We start from the raw sequence: 19,526 nt of genomic DNA, 5'->3' as shown, positions 1-19,526 counted from the left end.
ACCCTTTTATAAGCAAATAGGGTGATTTTGTAATTTTGCTAGCATTTATTTTAGATTGGTCTTTGCAGATTAATAAATGAGTCCGTCTTCTTAAAGCAAAATTACCAAGCACCATCCAGTTATTGCAGACATATTAATTTGCCAAATTTTAAAATAATTGATGACTAGAGGGGGGAAAAAAGACTGACATAGACTGATTAGCTCAGTTTCTAGTACTTCTAGGAGGGTTTAATCTCTGGCAAGGCCAATGATTTTGCATAAAGATAAAAAACTGTGTCCTAAGGCAATGAGTTTTATTCATTGATATAAATTAAATATTCTATTGGTATATAAAGTATGGTACTTTCATTATGATATCTGTATATGAAGTCTAGTCCCTTTTAATTTTTTTTTTTTTTTTTTTTTTTTTTTTTTTTTTTTTTTTGAGACAGAGTCCCGCTCAGTCACCCAGGCTGGAGTGCAGTGGTGCAATCTCAGCTCACTGCAATTTCCGCCTCCTGGGCTCAAGCCATTCTCTTGCCTCAGCCTCCTGAGTAGCTGGGATTACAGGCACCCACCACCACGCACAGCTAATTTTTGTATTTTTAGTAGAGATGGGTTTTCACCATGTTGGCCAGGCTGGTCTTGAACTCCTGACCTCAAGCGATCCACCCACCTCAGCCTCCCAAAGTGCTGGGACTACAGGCATGAGCCACCGCACCCAGCTGCCCTTTTAATTTTTCTTCTGATTTGTTTTTTAGACATAAATTTTATATATAATAAAATAAAATCTTCAGTATACAAATGGTTGAGTTTTTTAAATTGTATACATGTAACTACCACCCTAATAAAGATCTAGAACATTTCCATCACCCCCAAACTTTTCTTACTTCCTTTCAATCCATTCCCCTTCTACACCCCACCTCACCCTGCAACCTCTGTTCTAATTTCTATCTCCTTAGATGTGTTTTGCCTGCTCTTAAATTTCATATGAATGACATATATAGCATATACTCATTTCCAGGCTGTTACATGTATTAATAGTTGGTTCTTTTTAATTACTAAGTAGTGTCCATTTTGGAAATATATCACGATTTGCTTGTGCATGTTCCTGTTCATGGACATTTGTGCCATTTACAGTTTTTGGCTTTTATAAGTGAAGCTTCTGTGAACATTTTCATACGCACCCGGCCTTGTTTTTGTTTTTTCTGAGACATGATCTTGCTCTGTCACCAAGGCTAGAGTATAGTGGCACAGTCATAGCTAACTACAGCCTTGATCTCCTGGGCTCAAGCAATCCTCCTGCCTCAGCCTCCCAAGCAGCTGGGATTATAGGCATGCACCACCATGCCTAGATAATTTTTTTTTTATTTTTAGTAGAGAAAGGCCTCGCTGTGTTACCCAAGCTGGACTTGAACTCCTGAGCTCAAGGGAGCCTCTCACTTGGCCTCCCAAAGTGTTGGAGTCCAAGCATTAGCCACCATGCCCAGCCTAGTTACGGATTTTCTTTGCGTTTATCCTGTTTAGTATTTGCTGGGCTTCTTTGATTCTTAAGTTAATGTTTTTCACCAAATTTGGGATTCAGTAGTATAATTTATTCAGATTTTTTTTTCTCCCCTATTCTCTGTTTTCTCTACTCTGGGACTCCAATTACATATAAATAGTTGACTTTATACAGATTCACAGGTAACTTACGTTTATCTTTTTTCCCAGTCTCTTTTTCCTCTCTTCTTTAGTGTAGATGATTCCCATTGATCAGTTTTCGAGTTCACTGAGGTTTTCTTCAGTCTTTTTCAGTCTGTTATTAAGTCCATCCAGTGAATTTTTCTTTCAGATATCATACTTCGTAGTTCAGCAATCACCATTTGGTGTTCTAAAGTTGCAATTTGTCTGTTAACGTATTCTGTTTTTAGCCCATTATAACCACTTCCTCAAGTCCTTGAACATGTATATAATAGTTTATTTAAAGCCTTTGTTTGTTAATTCCAACATTTGGGTTATCTTCAAGTCTGTTTCTGTAGTTTTCTTTATTTTTTTCCCTCCTTCATATGTTCCAAGTTGTTATTTCTGAACAGTAGGATTATTGGTGATTCCAATTTTTTTTAACTTACATGTTTTCTACTTTTTTCTATAACAAACATAGGTAGAACAGTACAGCCCTTTCTTTTTTCTTTGCATACTCAGCAAGTTCTTATATGTTGGACATTGTGAATTATGAGTTGTTGAGTCTCTGGATTCTGTCATATTCTTCTGAAGAGTGTTGGTTTTTGTTCTAGTGGGCATCTAGTGGCTGATTACCTTGCCTATGTTGAGGCTTGGTTTTACAACTAGCTATGATGAGTTTTGCCCTTAATTTTAGGGTAAACACTGGGACCTGTGACATTATCTTTATTCCCAAGAAATGGCCTTTATGGGTTGCAGGGGAAAGCCCGAGGTATTCATCAAGCCTCTTTAATTTGGCAAGATACCAAGTCTAAACCATCTGTCCTTCAGCAGAGCCTAAATCTCTGCTCATGTTCTTCAGACTTCTAGCTGTAAGCCTTTTGTCAGCTCCTTTGAGTCTTCCCATGCAAACATAATTCGAAATTTAACCAAAAAAATTAAGAAGAATTTATACACAGATTTGGAATTGTTCCCATTCATAGTTGGTGCCTTTTTGTTAGGAATTTACCTTCCTGGTTTCCAGCTGTTCTGGCACCCCCAGACTCCATCCTTTGATACCTTAAGCCAATAAAATTGCAGCCTTCTGCTTGGGTTCTGGCTAGCCTGCACATGCAAGAAGGCAGGTCTCTCAGCCAAAGGGCCACTCAGTGCAGAGCCCTTCTTTGAAGGGTTTAGTTTCTTCCAGTCTCTGCCTGCTTTTGGTTGCTTCTCCAATCCTATCAAATAGATGTATTGTATATTTTGTCCAGAGTTTATCATTGTGACCAATGTGAGGGTTAACCAACTGCCAGGATAAGAACCCTCTGTATAGTATAATTTTAAAAATGCATTTGTTTTGAAATAGGGTTAGCTTTTCCATTAATAAAATAATGTATTTTTAAACAAAAATAATAATAAAATGAATGTTTATGTGTCAAAAAAAAAAGTCTGAAAAGATATGTTCCAAGTTGTTATTTCTGAACAGTAGGATTATTGGTGATTTCAATTTTTTTTAACTTACATGTTTTCTACTTTTTTCTATAACAAACATAGGTAGACCAGTAAAAGTCCTTTCTTTGTTCTCCTGGGTAAATAATTTGCTTACAGTGACTCTTTATAATAAGATATGCTTGTGGTTCTTTGCTGCATTTTATATTTCAATTTCCATAGGTTACCAATCTAAAATGCTAGTAGTCTACTGGTATGGTAAACAATATTCTTTCCGACTTTAGGAATAAAGAAATTGGGACAAATTAAAGTTAAATAGCTTGTCTAGAACTTCAAGCATATTGATAGAGTAGCCAGAAATAGATCTTAAATTTTAAGTCCCTCAGTTCAGCTGTGTACACTATTTCTAAGCCCTCAGCATCCGTGTATGCAGTTAATTCTACATTTTCTAATGACTGTAGAGGAAAATTATCATAGTTAAATATAAGCCTCAAATATTTTGGAAACTTCACTTCAGTCACTGATTTCAATCTCCTCTCCATCAACTCTTTTACTAGAACTCCTAACAAGTGGAAAATTTAACTGATTTTAATTTTACTACATTTAACCCTCCAAGAGCTAATAGCAAAATAAAAGGCAGGCATGCATTCAGATAGCAGGGAATTTCCTTCTTTCCTGGGTTGTAAGTTTCTTTATAAAATAAAGGATGAGTATTCAATGTAATCATTCAGTGGTAGATATGTAAACTTAGCCAAGCATATTTTAATCATATTCTTATGTTTTTACTAACATAATATACTTAAAATGTCATAAAACTTAGTGATAGAATTAGTGTTGTCACTCTGAAGTTCAGATTGAAATAAAATAAATCTTTTTTTTTTTTTTTTTTTTTTTTTTTGAGACGGAGTCTTGCTCTGTCACCCAGGCTGGAGTGCAGTGGCCGGATCTCGGCTCACTGCAAGCTCCGCCTCCCGGGTTTACACCATTCTCCTGCCTCAGCTTCCCGAGTAGCTGGGACTATAGGCGCCCGCCACCTCGCCCGGCTAGTTTTTTTGTATTTTTTAGTAGAGACGGGGTTTCACCGTGTTAGCCGGGATCGTCTCTCGATCTCCTGACCTCGTGATCCGCCCGTCTCGGCCTCCCAAAGTGTTGGGATTACAGGCTTGAGCCACCGCGCCCGGCCTTGAAATAAAATAAATCTTATAAAAGATGTCAAATAAAACTTTTAAAAGCCTGTAAAATTGTATTAAAATAAGAAATAATTATTAATTTTTTTTTTTTTTTTTTTTTGAGACAGGTTCTGACTCTGTCACCTAGGCTGGAGTGTGGTCACTTGATCACAGCTCACTGCAGCCGCAGGCTCCTCCTGGATTCAAGCAGTCCTCCCACTTCAGCCTCCTAAGTAGCTGAGACTACAGGCGTGCACCACCACCCCTGGTTAATTTTTGTATATTTTGTAGAGATGTGGTTTCACGGTGTTGCCCAGGCTGGTCTTGAACTTCTGAGCTCACATGATCCACCTGCCTCAGCCACCCAAAGTGCTGGGATTACAGGTGTAAGCCACCATCCCTGGCATCTATTAAATCGTAATCGTTTTCAAAATGCGATCCTACGCTTGGCACAGTGGTTCATCCCTGTAATCCCAGCACTTTGGGAGACCGAGGGAGGTGGATCACTTGAGGTCAGGAGTTTGAGACCAGCCTGGCCAACATGGCAAAACCCTATCTCTACTAAAAATACAAAAATTAGCCAGGCATGGTGGTGGGTGCCTGTAGTCCCAGCTACTAGGGAGGCTAAGGCAGGAGAATCGCTTGAACCCGGGAACTGGAGGGCTGAGATCGTGCCACTGCACTCTAGCCTGGGTGACAGAGGGAGACTTCGTCTCCAAAAAAAAAAAAAAAAAACTGTGGGGTGGGTGCAGTGGCTTATGCCTGTAACCCCAGCACTTTGGGAGGCTGAGGCCAGTGGATCCCGAGGTCAGGAGTTTGAGACAAGCCTGGTCAACATGGTGAAACCCCATCTCTACTAAAAAATACAAAAATTGGCCAGGCACAGTGGCTCACGCCTGTAATCCCAGCACTTTGGAAGGCCGAGGCGGGTGGATCACAAGGTCAGGAGTTCAAGACCAGCCTGGCCAAGATGGTGAAACCCCGTCTCTACTGAAAATACAAAAAAAAAATTAGCCAGGCATGGTGGCAAGCGCCTGTAATCCCAGCTACTCCAGGGGCTGAGGCAGAGAATTGCCTAAACCTGGAGGGGCAAAGGTTGCAGTGAGCCAAGATCACACCACTGCACTCCAGCCTGGGCAACAGAGCGAGACTCTATCTCAAAAAAAAAAAAAAAAAAAGAAAAAAAACAAAAATTAGCCAGGTCTGGTGGCACACACCTGTAATCTCAGCTACTCTGGAGGCTGAGGCAAAACTGCTTGAACCCGAAAGGCAGAGGTTGCAATGAGCTTAGATTGCACCATTGCACTCCAGCTCTGGGTGAGAGAGTAAGACTTGTCTCCGGGGGGGAAAAAAAGGATCCTGGACTGGATCCTGTGCTAGAGACTGAAAAGGGCTATAAGGAGAACTAACTAGCAGGATGAACATGTTAATACAAATGGTAGACTAAAAAATACAGTATCAATGGAAAATCTTCTGAATTTGATAACTATACTGTGGTTACATGAGAGAATTTTCTTGCTGTTGGGAAGTACATACTACTGAAGGGCATGATATTTGCAACTTACTGTCAAGTAGTTCAGAATAATAGTATGTGTGTATATACACATACGTGTGTCACAAAGTGAAAAAGTGAGTGATAAACAAATGTGACAAATGTTTTTTAAAATTGTTGAATCTAGGTAATGGATGTTCAAGCAGTAACTATTATTCTTGCAACTTCTTTGTAAGTTTGAAATTATTTTAAAAATAAAATGTATTTTTAAACTTAATACTTCTGGGTTTGTTTTCTTAGAATATTATATATTCAAATTTGTTTTTCGATATCTGTTTGAAACATTAGAATCACATCACTATACATGATGTATCACTAAATTTTATGAATTTTTTTTTTAAAGAGAACCTTTGGAGCTTGAGAGTCTAACCAGAAGAAAATCTTCATGTTTGAATGTATTTGCAGAAATTAGATAATTAAATCATTGTGCTAAACCTAGGTAAGGAGAAATATTGAAAAAAATATTGGCTGAAAAGAGCAATTTTATTAGTAAGAATGACATAGTTACAAATTAATTTTAATTCCAACATTGTTTTAAATGAGAATTGCTTATAAGAATATCCACTTAAATTGTGTGTGTTTGCCACCATATGTAACAGTGTAATTAAGCATCTGTCTACATTTCTAGGGGTTTTAAATTTGTAGAATCTTGCTCTGGGGCCTAAAACTTCAATAGTTAAAGATTTCACCAGAGAACTCATAAAAAAAATTTTAAAAAACATTATTTTTTTCTTTTTGGCATGAGAGATTATTAAATAATACAAGAGCGACTATGGCTATATAAATTAAGGAATATGAAGATTCTTATTTTTCACGCTTGTGAAAATCTAAAATAGTTTTCATCTGAAATTTTTAATTTGCCTTGTAAGATTATTTCAGTCTTTTTTAGAGATAATTTTTTAAACTAAAGAACTGATACTACATAATGATATATCTTATTTGTCTTACTAAATAATTTCATAAGATTCAAGTATAGAATACTCTTTTTAAATGTGTAATTATGTATTATTATGACAGTCCATGCAGCTGCTCTGAACTGTGTGGTATAGGAAAAAAAACTATAGTCCATAGTTAGGAATACTAAAACTGACTTTTAAATAAATTATTTTTTCTAGAACTGCTTTCTTTACTTATAAATTCAAATTGCTAGAGACTCACCTTTCTGAATAAGTTACATATTTCTTCTGATCATGAATCTTGACCTGTTATATTTGGGTCAAATGCAATTCTGAAATAAAGTGTGAATTATTTTTTATTGTGGAGTATATATACTGTTTGGTCTTGCATGTATAAAATACAAGTTTAAAATTCAAGTGAAAGTTGTTCCCAAAAATTTTTAAACATTCTCTAACAATCATTTTAGATACTACACTTTAGTGAGTGTCTTGGGGTTGCATCATCCTATACATATTTTTTTCACATTAGATTTTTAACGTTTTCTCTACTTAATCTTTTTTTGTTTTTGTTTTTGTTTTTTGAGACGGAGTCTCGCTCTGTTGCCAGTCTGGAGTGCAGTGGCGCAATCTCAATTCATTGCAACCTCCGCCTCCTGGGTTCAAGCTATTCTCCTGCCTCAGCTTCCTGAGTAGCTGGGACTACAAGCGCACGCTACCATGCCCAGCTAATTTTTTCGTATTTTTAGTAGAGACAGGATTTCACCATGTTGGCCAGGATGGTCTTGATCCCTTGACCTCATGATGCACCTGCCTCGGCCTCCTGAAGTGCTGGGATTACAGGTGTGAGCCACCACGCCTGGCCTATTTCATCTTTAAAGATGAAAAATAAGATTTTTAGAGTTTAGCATATTTCAACCGAGACCCACATGCTTCCCTTCATCCTTCAATTGTTTCTTCATGTCAGGAAAGATATGAGTTAATATAAAAGTGAAAATGTTGCCTTCTGTGTTAGTCTACAAGAAGCTATGTTGGAGAAAATGATTCTCTTTAAAAATACTGAGCTGGAATGATTACAGAGAAACCTCATGTTTAGGAAATGACCTATTGATTGGCTATCTAAAGTTAGAAGCATTGACCTTGAGGCTCTTTTCTCCAATAGGTTTGTGTTTGTAGCTTATCTAAGATTGCTATCTTTAGTCAGCCCAGAGCAAATACTCATCATATCACACTCAAAACATATTCAAAGTGCTGTTTTAGCAAAAACGATAATTATATGAATGTAAAGAAAGAAAGAATGCAGATTTCTTAACTTTCTCTGTTGCCTTAACTGCTTCATATCATATCACGGTGGCACAGGTCATTGTTTTATTTGTTGGCATGGCTAGTATGCTCAATTCTGTGTTCTGTGCCCATCTTTAAAAAAAATACAACCAGGAATACTGGATCATACAACAAGTTTTCTCTGTCTCTAAAAAATTAAATTAATGAAGGAATAAAGGGAGGAAAGGAAACCCCTGCAGAAATTTAATAGAAACATACATTTAATGCTTTATATTCTGTTTTTCTGGTATACTGGTGACCTCTCAGTAAAAAAAATGTTTTCCATTTGAGTCTGTTCTTTTGTTGGACCATCCATATGTTCAAATATTATTCCTCATTGATCAACAGTGGATAATTGTGAACTTTCTGGGACCCTTTAGGGGTTCAGTCTACAGTTGGGGTGTGTGTGTGTGTGTGTGTAAAATATTAATATATGACATATAGAGAATATTTATCTTTATTAAAACTTTTGATTGCACCAAAATGGCTTCTAAATTCCACACTGGTATACCAATGTGGTATATTATTTTCCCACTTTCTGTGCTAACACAAGTAGTAAATGAAATAGATCTCATTACTTTCAGAAAGAAGTAAGCAGTCACACTGTCTTACACTGAAACCACCAATTGGCTTATATTTTAATAGCCCTGTGCTGTAGATAAGAGCCTGGGATCTTGACTCAGCTACTTCAACTAGGATTTATTGGGAGCCTCTTATGTGTTGGCACTGTCACAGGAAATAGGAGTAAAGGGTCAACAAAACAAACTTCCTGCCTTCATGGCACTTATATTCTTACTTACTAAGCACTATGGCCTTTACTGTATGACCTCTACAGACCTCAGTTTCTTCATCAGCAAAATGAGGGTAATACACCTGTTTTGAGAGATTATTTTTCGGGGTACATGAATTAGTGTATGAAGGGGCACAGTGCCATATCAGGAATATAGTAAATACTTTTAACTTTCCCTTTTGTTTATTAATGATGATAATAATTATTAGAAATACATATTAAAACTTAAAATCTAGTTGCTTAAAATTGAATTTTAAAAAGTCTTAGGCTGGGCATGGTGGCTGTCGCCCTGTAATCCCAGCGCTTTGGGAGGCTGAGGCAGGTGGATCACCTGAGGTCGGGAGTTCAAGACCAGCCTGACCAATGTGGGGAAACCCCGTCTCTACTAAAAATGCAAAATTATCCAGGTTTGGTGGTGCATGCCTGTAATCCCAGCTACTCAGGAGGCTGAGGCAGGAGAATCACTTGAACCCAGGAGGCGGAGGTTGCAGTGAGCCGAGATCGCGCCATTGCACTCCAGCCTGGGCAACAACAGCAAAAAATCCGTCTCAAAAATAAATAAATAAACAAAAAGTCTTCATATTCTGTGGGCTATTCACATATAATATTATATGGCTAGAGTACTATCAAGGCTGATAATTTTACATACATGCCATCAAATTTTAGACTTCTGTAATCTATTCATTCATATGTAGGCGTGAATTGAAAACTGCGTTTTTGAGGAAATCTTGGCCCTTCCTTCCCCCAGGGACTTCCTACCCTCTTTTGGTAGGTTGAGGGGCCATCTCTTCGGACACATATCCTGGTTTGGCTTCACAATTTCAAGAGTGGATATTAAAGCATATTGATGTTTCCGGAAATAGCAGAATAATCTGTCATCCAGGTTCTTGCTAGAAAATACAACTTCAAACTTTCTGTTACACAATCCTTTTTGGACAAAAATTAAAATAATATTGATATGATTGTCTAAAGGATATTGTCTGTGCATTCCTTTAGATAATGCTTGATTTTACCCCTTGAGCAAGCCAGGCTAGTACAGACTATCAAGTCATCTAAAACATATTATCTTAATGTTCCTCTGAGTTACTTCTCCTGAGTTGATTTTTTGTGTTGTGTCAAAAGTCTCCACAGAGAACACAACCATAAAAATACAACTATTCTCTATAGGTGATTAACTTTTACCACCTAGAAGTGATAAATCATAATCAATTGTGTATCCCTCTTTGTAACTGTCAGTAGGGGCTGGACACAGTGGCTCATGCCTGTAATTCCAATACTTTGATAGGCCAAGGCAGGAGGATTGCTGGAGGCCAGGAGTTCGAGACCAGCTGGGCAACATAGCAAGACCTTGTCTCTACAAAAAAAAATTTTTGTAATTAGCTGGGGGCTGGGCGCAGTGGCTTATGTCTATAATCCCAGCACTTTGGGGTCCCAAGGCGGGCAGATCACTTGAGGCCAGGAGTTCAAGATCAGCCTGGCCAAAATGGCAAAAGCCTGTCTCTATGAAAAATTCAAAAACTTAGCCAGGCGTGGTGGTGCACACCTGTAATCCCAGCTACTTGGGAGGCTGAGGTAAGAGGATCACTTGAACCTGGGAGACAGAGGTTGCAGTAAGCTGAGATCATGCACTGCACTCCAGCCTGAGTGACAGAGCAAGACTCTGTCTCCAAAAAAAATAAAAAATTAGCCAGGTATGGTGGTGAGCTCCTGCAGTCCCAGCTACTCCAGGAGCTGAGGCAGGAGGAACACTTGGGCCCAGGAGTTTGAGGTTATGGGTAAGCCGTGATAGTGCCACTGCACTCCATCCTGGATGACAGAGTGAGACTCTGGGCACCCTACTCCAACAAAAAAAACCTCATAGGGAGACTCTGTCTTTACAAAAATATTTTTTTAATTAGCCAGGCATGGTGGTGCATGCCAGTGGTCCCAGCTACTCCAGAGGCTGAGATGCAAGGATCACTTGGGCCTGGGTGATGGAGGCTGCAGTGAGCCATGATCACACCACTGCACCCCAGCCCAAGTGACAGAGCAAGACCCTGTCTTAAAAAAATAAATAAATAAACAATCATCAATAGGAAACTCAGAGCCAAATGTTTAGCCATAAACTGGCAAATGAACAAGCCCTTACCACATCTCCACCTTTCTCTACTTTGTTTACTCTTCATCCCTTTTTTCTACTATAATGTATATATGTCATCCCACATGCTTTTTTCAATAGAGGGTATGAATAAATAACTATTAAGCAAAGGTAGCTTTACTGCTGTATTTTAATATGATATTATTAAAATGTTTACTATTAAGTCACTGTAGAAGTTTATCATTTGTTAGCCCCCATTGTTAGAATTTTTAAGTATTTTTTCTAGTAAATGAGTCATAGCATTCTTTATTATTGTGGTTCCCAAAGTATCTTTGTCTTGATGCTATAGGTTTTCCTTCATTTACAACATCTCTTGGGTAAACATTTCCACAATCCTCTGTTTCTACTGATGGATATAAATTGTTGGCTCAAAAGTATTGAAATCTGACCAACTCAAGACATCTTTCAGTAGCCAACATCTTCCTTTTTTCATGTGCAGATTTACTCCTCTGGATTAATCTTATAAGTGGATTCACAGGTGTTTCCCATCAATATGACTTTTTAACTTTTCTCTGTGAAACAGAAATAAAATAATAGATGGCATCAACCTATAGTGATGCCCAAGGGATATATTTGAGAGTCTTTGGGAAATAATTCCAATCCTTTTCTACTTTAACAAGATCTAAATATAATAATTATCACCTGATTTGAAAACACTTGAAAAAAAAGAACTTTCATGGCCTCATAATTTTTTTTTTTTTTTTTTTTTTTTTTTTTTTTTTTGAGTCAGAGTTTCCCTCTGTTGCCCAGGCTGGAATGCAGTGGCGCAATCTAGGCTCACTGCAACCTCCACCTCCCGGGTTCAAGTGATTTTCCTGCCTCAGCCTCCTGAGTAGCTGGAATTACAGGCACGCACCACCACACCTGGCTAATTTTTGTATTTTTAGTAGAGATGGGGTTTCACCATGTTGGTCAGGCTGGTTTCGAACTCCTGACTTTGTGATCCGCCCACCTCAGCCTCCCAAAGTGCAGGGATTACAGGTGTGAGCCACCACACCTGGCATGGGCTCATAATTAAATTTAAAATGTTGCTTAGAGCTAGTATACAAAGCAAAGAAGTAGGAAATCATGTTTTCAACAAAATGTGTAACACATGTAAAATATACTTTACATCCATTACAATATCTCAAACCCCAAGATTGTAAATATTTACAGACCCAGAAGTAAATTTAATTCCAGAAGAGGAAAACTTAATTTATTGAGCACTAATGATTTTAGCCCATGGGTCATCAGGACAGTGGCAAAAAAAAAAAAAAAAAAAAAAAAAATATATATATATATATATATATATATATATATATATATATACACACACACGCACACACACACACACACACCCCTATAGGAAAAGCCCAGTTAGAGTTTTGAAATGTCTCTTTAGGATTGAGTTCAATATCCATGTATCCATAAGGTAAGGATTATGATTGTAAACTTTTTTTTTTTTTTTTTGAGACGAAGTCTTGCTCTGTCACCCAGGCTGGAGTGCAGTGGCATGATCTCAGCTCACTGCGACCTCTGCCTCACGGATTCAAGCAATTCTCCTGCCTCAGTCTCCCAAGTAGCTGGGATTACAGGCGCCCACCATTATGCCCAGCTAATTTCTGTATTTTTAGTAGAGATCAGGTTTCACCATGTTGGCCAGGCTGGTCTCAAATTACTGAACTCAAGTGATCCCACGCCTCAGCCTCCCAAAGTGCTGCTGGGATTACAGGCGTGAGCCACCCCACCTGGCCAATTGTAAACAATTTTCATAGCCCCTCCTGGTAATTGTTTAGCCATACCTGGTTCTGTTCAATTTTTTTCATAAGTCAGTTCTTTTTTTTTTTTTTTTTTTTTTTTTTGAGACAGAGTCTCGCACCCTCACCCTGGCTGGAGTCTGGAGCGCAGGCACGATCTCAGCTCACTGCAACCTCCGCCTCCGCCTCTGTCTCCACCTCCCGGGTTCAAGCCATTCTCCTGGCTCAGCCTCCCTAGTAGCTGGGATTACAGGTGCCCACCACCACACCCAGCTAATTTTTGTATTTTTAGTAGAGACAGGGTTTCACCGTGTTGGCCAGGCTGGTCTCAAACTCCCAACCTCGTGATTCGCCTGCCTTGGCCTCCCAAAGTGCTGTGATTACAGCTGTGAGCCACCATGCCCAGCCCATAAATCAGTTCTTAGTGGGACTTTATATCAGTTTAATTGTACATGAATTCTCTCTATCCTGTTACTTTGTTATATTATCCCAGGATTAAGTAGTCAATCTCATCTTACATGTTCTCGTGTTATTTTCTAAACTAGTCAACAGTAGTAATTTACTGCTTATATAACACATTCATTAATATATTATTTACTTTAAATCAATGCATTTTTCTATTAATGGAAGATGTATTAGTGATGTAAAGTAAATAAGTTCAGGATCCTTTAAGAATTCTTGCCATCTAGAAGGCAGTTGCATTGTGGGATTAAAAAAAAAAAAAAAAAAAAGACATTCAGAGAAGAAATGCTTTTGGGGAGAGAACTGGGAGTAAAATAGCGTAGTACCAGACAGAGTGAAAACAACTGTAGACTTGGAGGCTAAATGTAACAAAAAATTGTCTATTTCTACATGATCTTAACTAGGATGAGAAGAAATCATAGTGTTAGGAGCCTAACTGATTCTCCGGAACCTAACAGGATCTGTCATAAGGTGACAGGAACTTTCATGACCAGTAGTCAGCAACTGAAGGACATTACCTGACACAGGTCTTTTTGAAGTGCATCATTAAGAAATCAATCAAAAAAGAAAATATAGTAACTTGATGCCAGTTTTATGTTGTTCATAATAATTTACTTTATGTGATATTTTATTCATCTCTTTAGTTAATGGTATCAATACATTGGAGGCATTTTGTTTATAGTTTAAAGTTTTCTGAAATTTATAATTGGAAGAAATAAAAGATGTAAGAATTACAAAGGAAAAAACAAAAGTGAAATTATTCATACATGATATGATTATTTAGGAAATTCAAAATCTACAGATAATTTTTTAGGATAAAAAGGATAATTTAGCAAGGTTGCTGAATACAAAATCAGTACACAAAAATCAAAAGCTTTTTTTTTTTTTTTTTAGATGGAGTTTCGCTCTTGTTGCCCAGGCTGGAGTGCAATGGTGCAATCTCGGCCCACCGCAACATCTGCCTACCAGGTTCACGTGATTTTCCTGCCTCAGCCTCCCGAGTAGCTGGGATTACAGGCATGCACCACCACACCTGGCTAATTTTTTTTTTTTTTTTTTTTTTTTTTTTTTGTATTTTTCAATTTTTGTATTTTTAGTAGAGACAGGGTTTCTCCATGTTGGTCAGACTGGTCTCGTACTCCCAACCTCTGGTGATCCGCCTGCCTCGGCCTCCCAAAGTGCTGATATTACAGGTGTGAGCCACCATGCCCAGCCTGCATTTCTATATGCCAACAAGAAGTAGTTATAATGTTTAAAGATCCATTTATAGTAGCACCAACAAATATGCAGTACTAAGAAAAAAAAGCTAAAAGACATATGTTCATAGATTTCATCAGTCAACATAATAAAGATGTCAATTTTCCACAAATTGATATATAAGTTTAACAGAATTCCTGTCAAACTGCCAGCAAGATTTTTTTGTAGATGTAAAATTTTGAAGTCCCAAAGCCACCCTCACTTCTAACATCAACTGCAAGTTTGGGCATATCTAAGACCACCTTCAGGTTTGATAATTTGCCAGCACTCATAGAGCTAGCTCACTGTAAACTGTTGCATTCAGTTACAGCTTACTCCAGTGAAAAGATACCAATTAACATCAGCTAAGGAAGTGTCACATAGAGCAATGTTTAGGAAAGTTCCAAGCATGACCTTCCAATTGTCCTCTCTCAGTTGAATCATGGACACCTCTGTCTTCTTCCAGCAACAATGTTTGAGAATATATCTAGAATTCTAAATCTGGGAAGTTCATTGGAGGCTTGGTGTCCAGAGTTTTTATTGGGATTCAGTTACTTTGACATGTTAACCACCCACATGGCAAACTTTAGTCTCCAGACCCTCCAAAGGTCAAGCTGATGCAACACAGTCCAAAGGTCCAAATAAAGGAAGCCACTCATATCAGGCAGAACATTCCAAGGGCTAAGAGATTACTCCCCAGGTGCTGAGGGCAAAGGCCAGACCTCTCTTTGGGCAAGGTTAATCCTTTACGGCACAGTGGATATAGACAAAATTATTCTAAATTTCTATGGAAAGGCAAAGGATCTAGAATACCTAAAACAATTTTTAAAAAGAAGAATAAAATATGAAAAATCAGTCTAGCTAACTTCAAGACTTATTACTGGCAAAGATGCAGAGAAACTGGATCGCTCATAGATTGCTGGAGGGAATATAAAGTGGCACAATGGACCTGGAAACAGTGTGCCAGTTTCTTGAAAAACTAAACATGAACTAAACATGCAACTAACGTACAACCTAGCAATTGCATTATTGCATTTATCCCAGAGAAATGAAGCAATGGAGTTTATCCCAGAGAAATTAAGATTTATGTTCACACAAAAACCTGTACCTGAATGTTTTAGTACCTTTAGTCACAATAGCAAAAAAAAAAAAAAAAAAAAAAAAAAAAAAAAAAAACTGTAAACAACCCAAATGTCCTTCAACAGGGGAATGGTATGGTTAAACAAGCTGTGGTATATCCATACTATGGAATACTACTCAAAAATAAAAAGGAACAAACTCTTGACACAGAACAACCTTGATAAATCTTCAGAGAATTAAGCTGAATGAAAAAAAGCCAATTCCAAAAGTTTACATGGTGTATGACTTCATTTATATAGCATTCTTGAAATGACAAAATTGTAGAAATGGAAAACAGACTAGTAGTTGCCAAGGGTTAAGGAGGGGAGTTGGGGGAAGGAAGTGGGGGTGGCTATACAATGGCAGTATGTGACGAATCTTTTTGGTGATGGAAATGTTCAGTATCTTAAATGACATTTTCAGTATCACAATTGTCATATTGCACTGCTTCACAAGATGTTACCGCTGGGGAAAATGATAAAAGGAACACAAGACCTCTCAGTTATTTCTTATAACTGCATATGAATCTACACTGTCTCCAAAAGTGTAATCATAAATACAAGAATTAATGAATAAATGAGTCTAATATATGAAGTGCAAATCCTCTTTGGACAAAATGATAAAACTTTATAAGAGGCATTAAAGAAGATCTAAATAAATGGCAAGATATATCATGTGGGTTAACTGGAAAACTCAGTGTCTTAGTCCATTCAGGCTGCTATAACAGACTGTGATAGACTGGGTGGGTTATAAACAACGGAAATTTATTTCCTACCATTCTGAAGTCTGGGAATTCTCAGACAGGCACCCAGCAGATTCAACGTCTGATGAGGTCCTGCTTTCTTTTTCATAGACAGTAATCTTTTCACTGTGTCTTCACAGGGAAGAAGGGGGGTGAAGGAGATCTCTGGGGTGACTTTTATAAGGGCAGTAATTCCACTCATGAGGTTTCTACCCTCATATCTTAATCACCTGCCAAAAGCCCCTTCTCCAGATACCACCACATTAGAGATTAGGTTTCAACATATGAATTCTGAGGGGAAACAAACATTCAGTCTACAGCACTCAGTATTTTAAATATATCAATTATCCCCAAATTGGTCTGTGGGCTTTAGAACAATTGTAAATTATTAAGTGACTGGGGTAATCTATACTGGCTAGTTTACCACCTACTAGTGGCCACAAAGCAAGATCTATGCTTTTGAAAGTCTGTCAAAGCAATAAAAAAGTATGCTGTGCATACAGAAGTTCATATAATGATTTATCCATATATTCAGAACACCAATAGCTTTGTAAATTCACAAGTTTTTACTGCCATTATCTTCTGTAGGCTCCTACTTCCTTAACTTCAAAATGGGAATCATCATCAAATAGTACAAAAACCAAGTTTCTAAGTTTTTAATAACACTTATAAGCATAAATGTTATGGTTAATTGTGTTTGTGAAACATGTTTATACAACAAACATTTATAAAGCCTCAACTATGATTTCTGGGATAAGTAATTTGGAGGCCTTCTCCCCAAATGATTTGGTGATAAAACAAGGTATATCTTATACATGAAATGACTAGTAAAGCAAAGCAAGTACACAATTAGTTAATATAAACTAGCCAGATGCAGTGGCTCATGCCTGTAATCCCAGCACTTTGGGAGACTGAGGCGGGGAGATCACCTGAGGTCAGGAGCTCGAGACCAGCCTGGCCAACATGGTGAAACCCTGTCTCTACCAAAACTACAAAAATTAGCTGGATGTGGTGGTACACACCCGTAGTAGTCCCAGCTACTTGGGAGACTGAGGCAGGAGGAGGTTGCAGTGAGCCAAGATTGCACCACTGCACTCCAGCCTGGGTAACAGAGTGAGACTCCATCTCACAAAAAAATAGAAATAAATAAATAAATAAAACTTTAGTATAAACTATATATGAAATACTGAAACATAAAGGGAGTAGTTGGTATGAGCTAAGGTTAATCAAAGAAGGCTTAGTAGAAGAAGTAAATATTGAAGTGGCTTTTGAAACAATTAGACATACATCTTCTGAAAATTTTTTACTATCTCAATGCTTAACCAGTTTTTAAATACTGATTATATTAAGGCAAAATGTCAACAGTGTTATTTTACAATGAAGGAACTTGGGCCCTACAAAGCTCTTTTCTGAATGTGTTGAGAATACTAGAATCAGAAACTTGTACTTTAGGGAAATAACTCTTTTATGGTTCTTTGCATTTTGTTGTTTAGTACTATGTGACCTTGCACTCTTTTGGTAAAGTTACTTTTGAAAATGACAAAGAAGACCGGGTGTGGTGGCTTATGCCTGTAATCCCAGCACTTTGGGAGGCCAGGACGGGCGGATCACCTGAGGTCAGGAGTTCAAGAGCATCCTGGCCAACATGGTGAAACCCCATCTCTACTAAAAATACAAAATAAGCCGGGTGTGGTGGCACACACCTGTAATCCCAGCTACTTGGGAGGCTGATACAGGAGAAACACTTGAACCCGGGATGTGGGGTTTCAGTGAGCCGAGATCATGCCCTTGCACTCCAGCCTGGTCAACAAGAGCAAAAATCCATCTCAAAAAAAAAAGAAAAAAGATAAGGAAGGAAAAGAGTCTCAGTGTTATATTTGATATATTTCCATCTGCATTTAAAGTTGGGCCAAGTCAACTACATCTTGGGAATACAAGCTCATGAAGACTTAAAAGTTTGACTTTCTGTGAGTTCTCAATGCTGACACTAAAACTCTTCGATGCTAGTAAATTGTATTTACTAATAAGCACAACATTTTAGCTAAAGAGATCTGGAAGACACTTTGAGTATCTGTCAATGTTTATCAACTAGTTGCTAATGGACTATGGCCACCTGAGTCCACCTCATCACCTCATCAGTTTGTTGGAGAAGGCAAGAAATATACTCTACTTTCTTCAGCTTTTTTTTTTTTTTTTTTTTTTTTTTTTTTTTGAGATGGAGTTTCGCTGTTGCCAGACTGGAGTGCCATGGCGCGATCTCGGCTCAATGCAACCTCCACTTCCTGGGTTCAAGCAATTCTCCCACCTCAGCCTCCGGAGTAGCTGGGACTACAGGCCTACACCACCACGCCTAGCTAATTTTTGTATTTTTAGTAGAGACGGGGTTTCACTGTGTTGTCCAGGATGGTCTTGATCTCTTGACCTCAGGATCCACCCGCCTCAGCTTCCCAAAGTGCTGGGATTACAGGCGTGAGCCACGGCACCAGGCCAGGAATTTCTTTCTTAATTCTGAGAGCTAGCATACACTTCAATATAAGGTAGATTTGCGACCAAGCACGGTGGTTCATGACTGTAATCCCAGCACTTTGGTAGGCCTAGGCAGGCAGATTGCTTGAGCCCAGGAGTTCAAGACCAGCCTGGGCAACATGGCGAAACCCCATCTCTACAATCCTACTACTCGGGAGGCTGAGGTGGGAGGATTTCTTGAGCCTTGGAGGCAGAGGCTGCAGTGAGCCATGGTTATGCCACTGTACTCCAGCCTGGGTGACAGAGCAATACCCTGTCTCAGATATATGCAGACAGGGTAGATTTATCAATCTATATTGAAGATGAGTAAAGTCTGACCCCTGCCTTCAAAAACTTTATTATAGTAATCTCATCTCTGACTGGATTTTAGAATCAAAAGAAACACAGGTATCAATTCCCTGCGATTTGCTTTTAGCAGCGTGGGCCTGGGCACTGCTTTATAATTTTAAAGACACATAAGCTAATACAGAAACATAAGACAGAATATGTTGAGTATATAAAGATGTTTGAGAAAGAATTTGAAAAGGCTTAAGGAATGTCAATGGAACTGGACATGACAGGATAGGGGATACTTATACAAGCAGAGTTGAGGTTATGATAAACCTGGAAAAGGAGGCTGGAGCCAGAGAACAGAAGGCCTTAAGCCTAATTAAGGAATTTCTACCTAATTTTATATAATGAGGAGCCATTGGATATTTTGAAGCATAGAAAGAGGTATGTGACACAAATGATACCTTAGAATTTTTCACTGGGTAGCAGGAGACAAGATCAA

At 38.2% G+C, this 19,526-nt stretch overlaps 1 protein-coding gene across 33 annotated transcripts in view; it reads left to right on the top strand.

The window, feature by feature from the left end:
• Window positions 1–19,526, top strand: part of ARB2A (ARB2 cotranscriptional regulator A) — a 480,313-nt gene that overhangs the window by 445,169 nt on the left and 15,618 nt on the right. For 3 of the 33 annotated variants that reach the window (XM_073993878.1, XM_045394836.3, XM_073993861.1), the window contains one exon: window positions 6,134–7,043. The exons of the other annotated variants lie outside the window; for them this stretch is intronic. In XM_073993878.1, the coding sequence (XP_073849979.1) occupies window positions 6,134–6,159 (26 nt within the window). In that variant the 3' untranslated portion in view covers window positions 6,160–7,043. Of the gene's footprint in view, window positions 1–6,133; window positions 7,044–19,526 lie in introns of those variants that run through there. 33 annotated transcript variants of the gene reach the window in all.

This window comes from Macaca fascicularis, chromosome 6 (genome assembly GCF_037993035.2).
Source record: "Macaca fascicularis isolate 582-1 chromosome 6, T2T-MFA8v1.1".
Lineage (NCBI taxonomy): Eukaryota > Metazoa > Chordata > Mammalia > Primates > Cercopithecidae > Macaca > Macaca fascicularis.
This window is presented reverse-complemented; position numbering and strand designations above follow the sequence as displayed.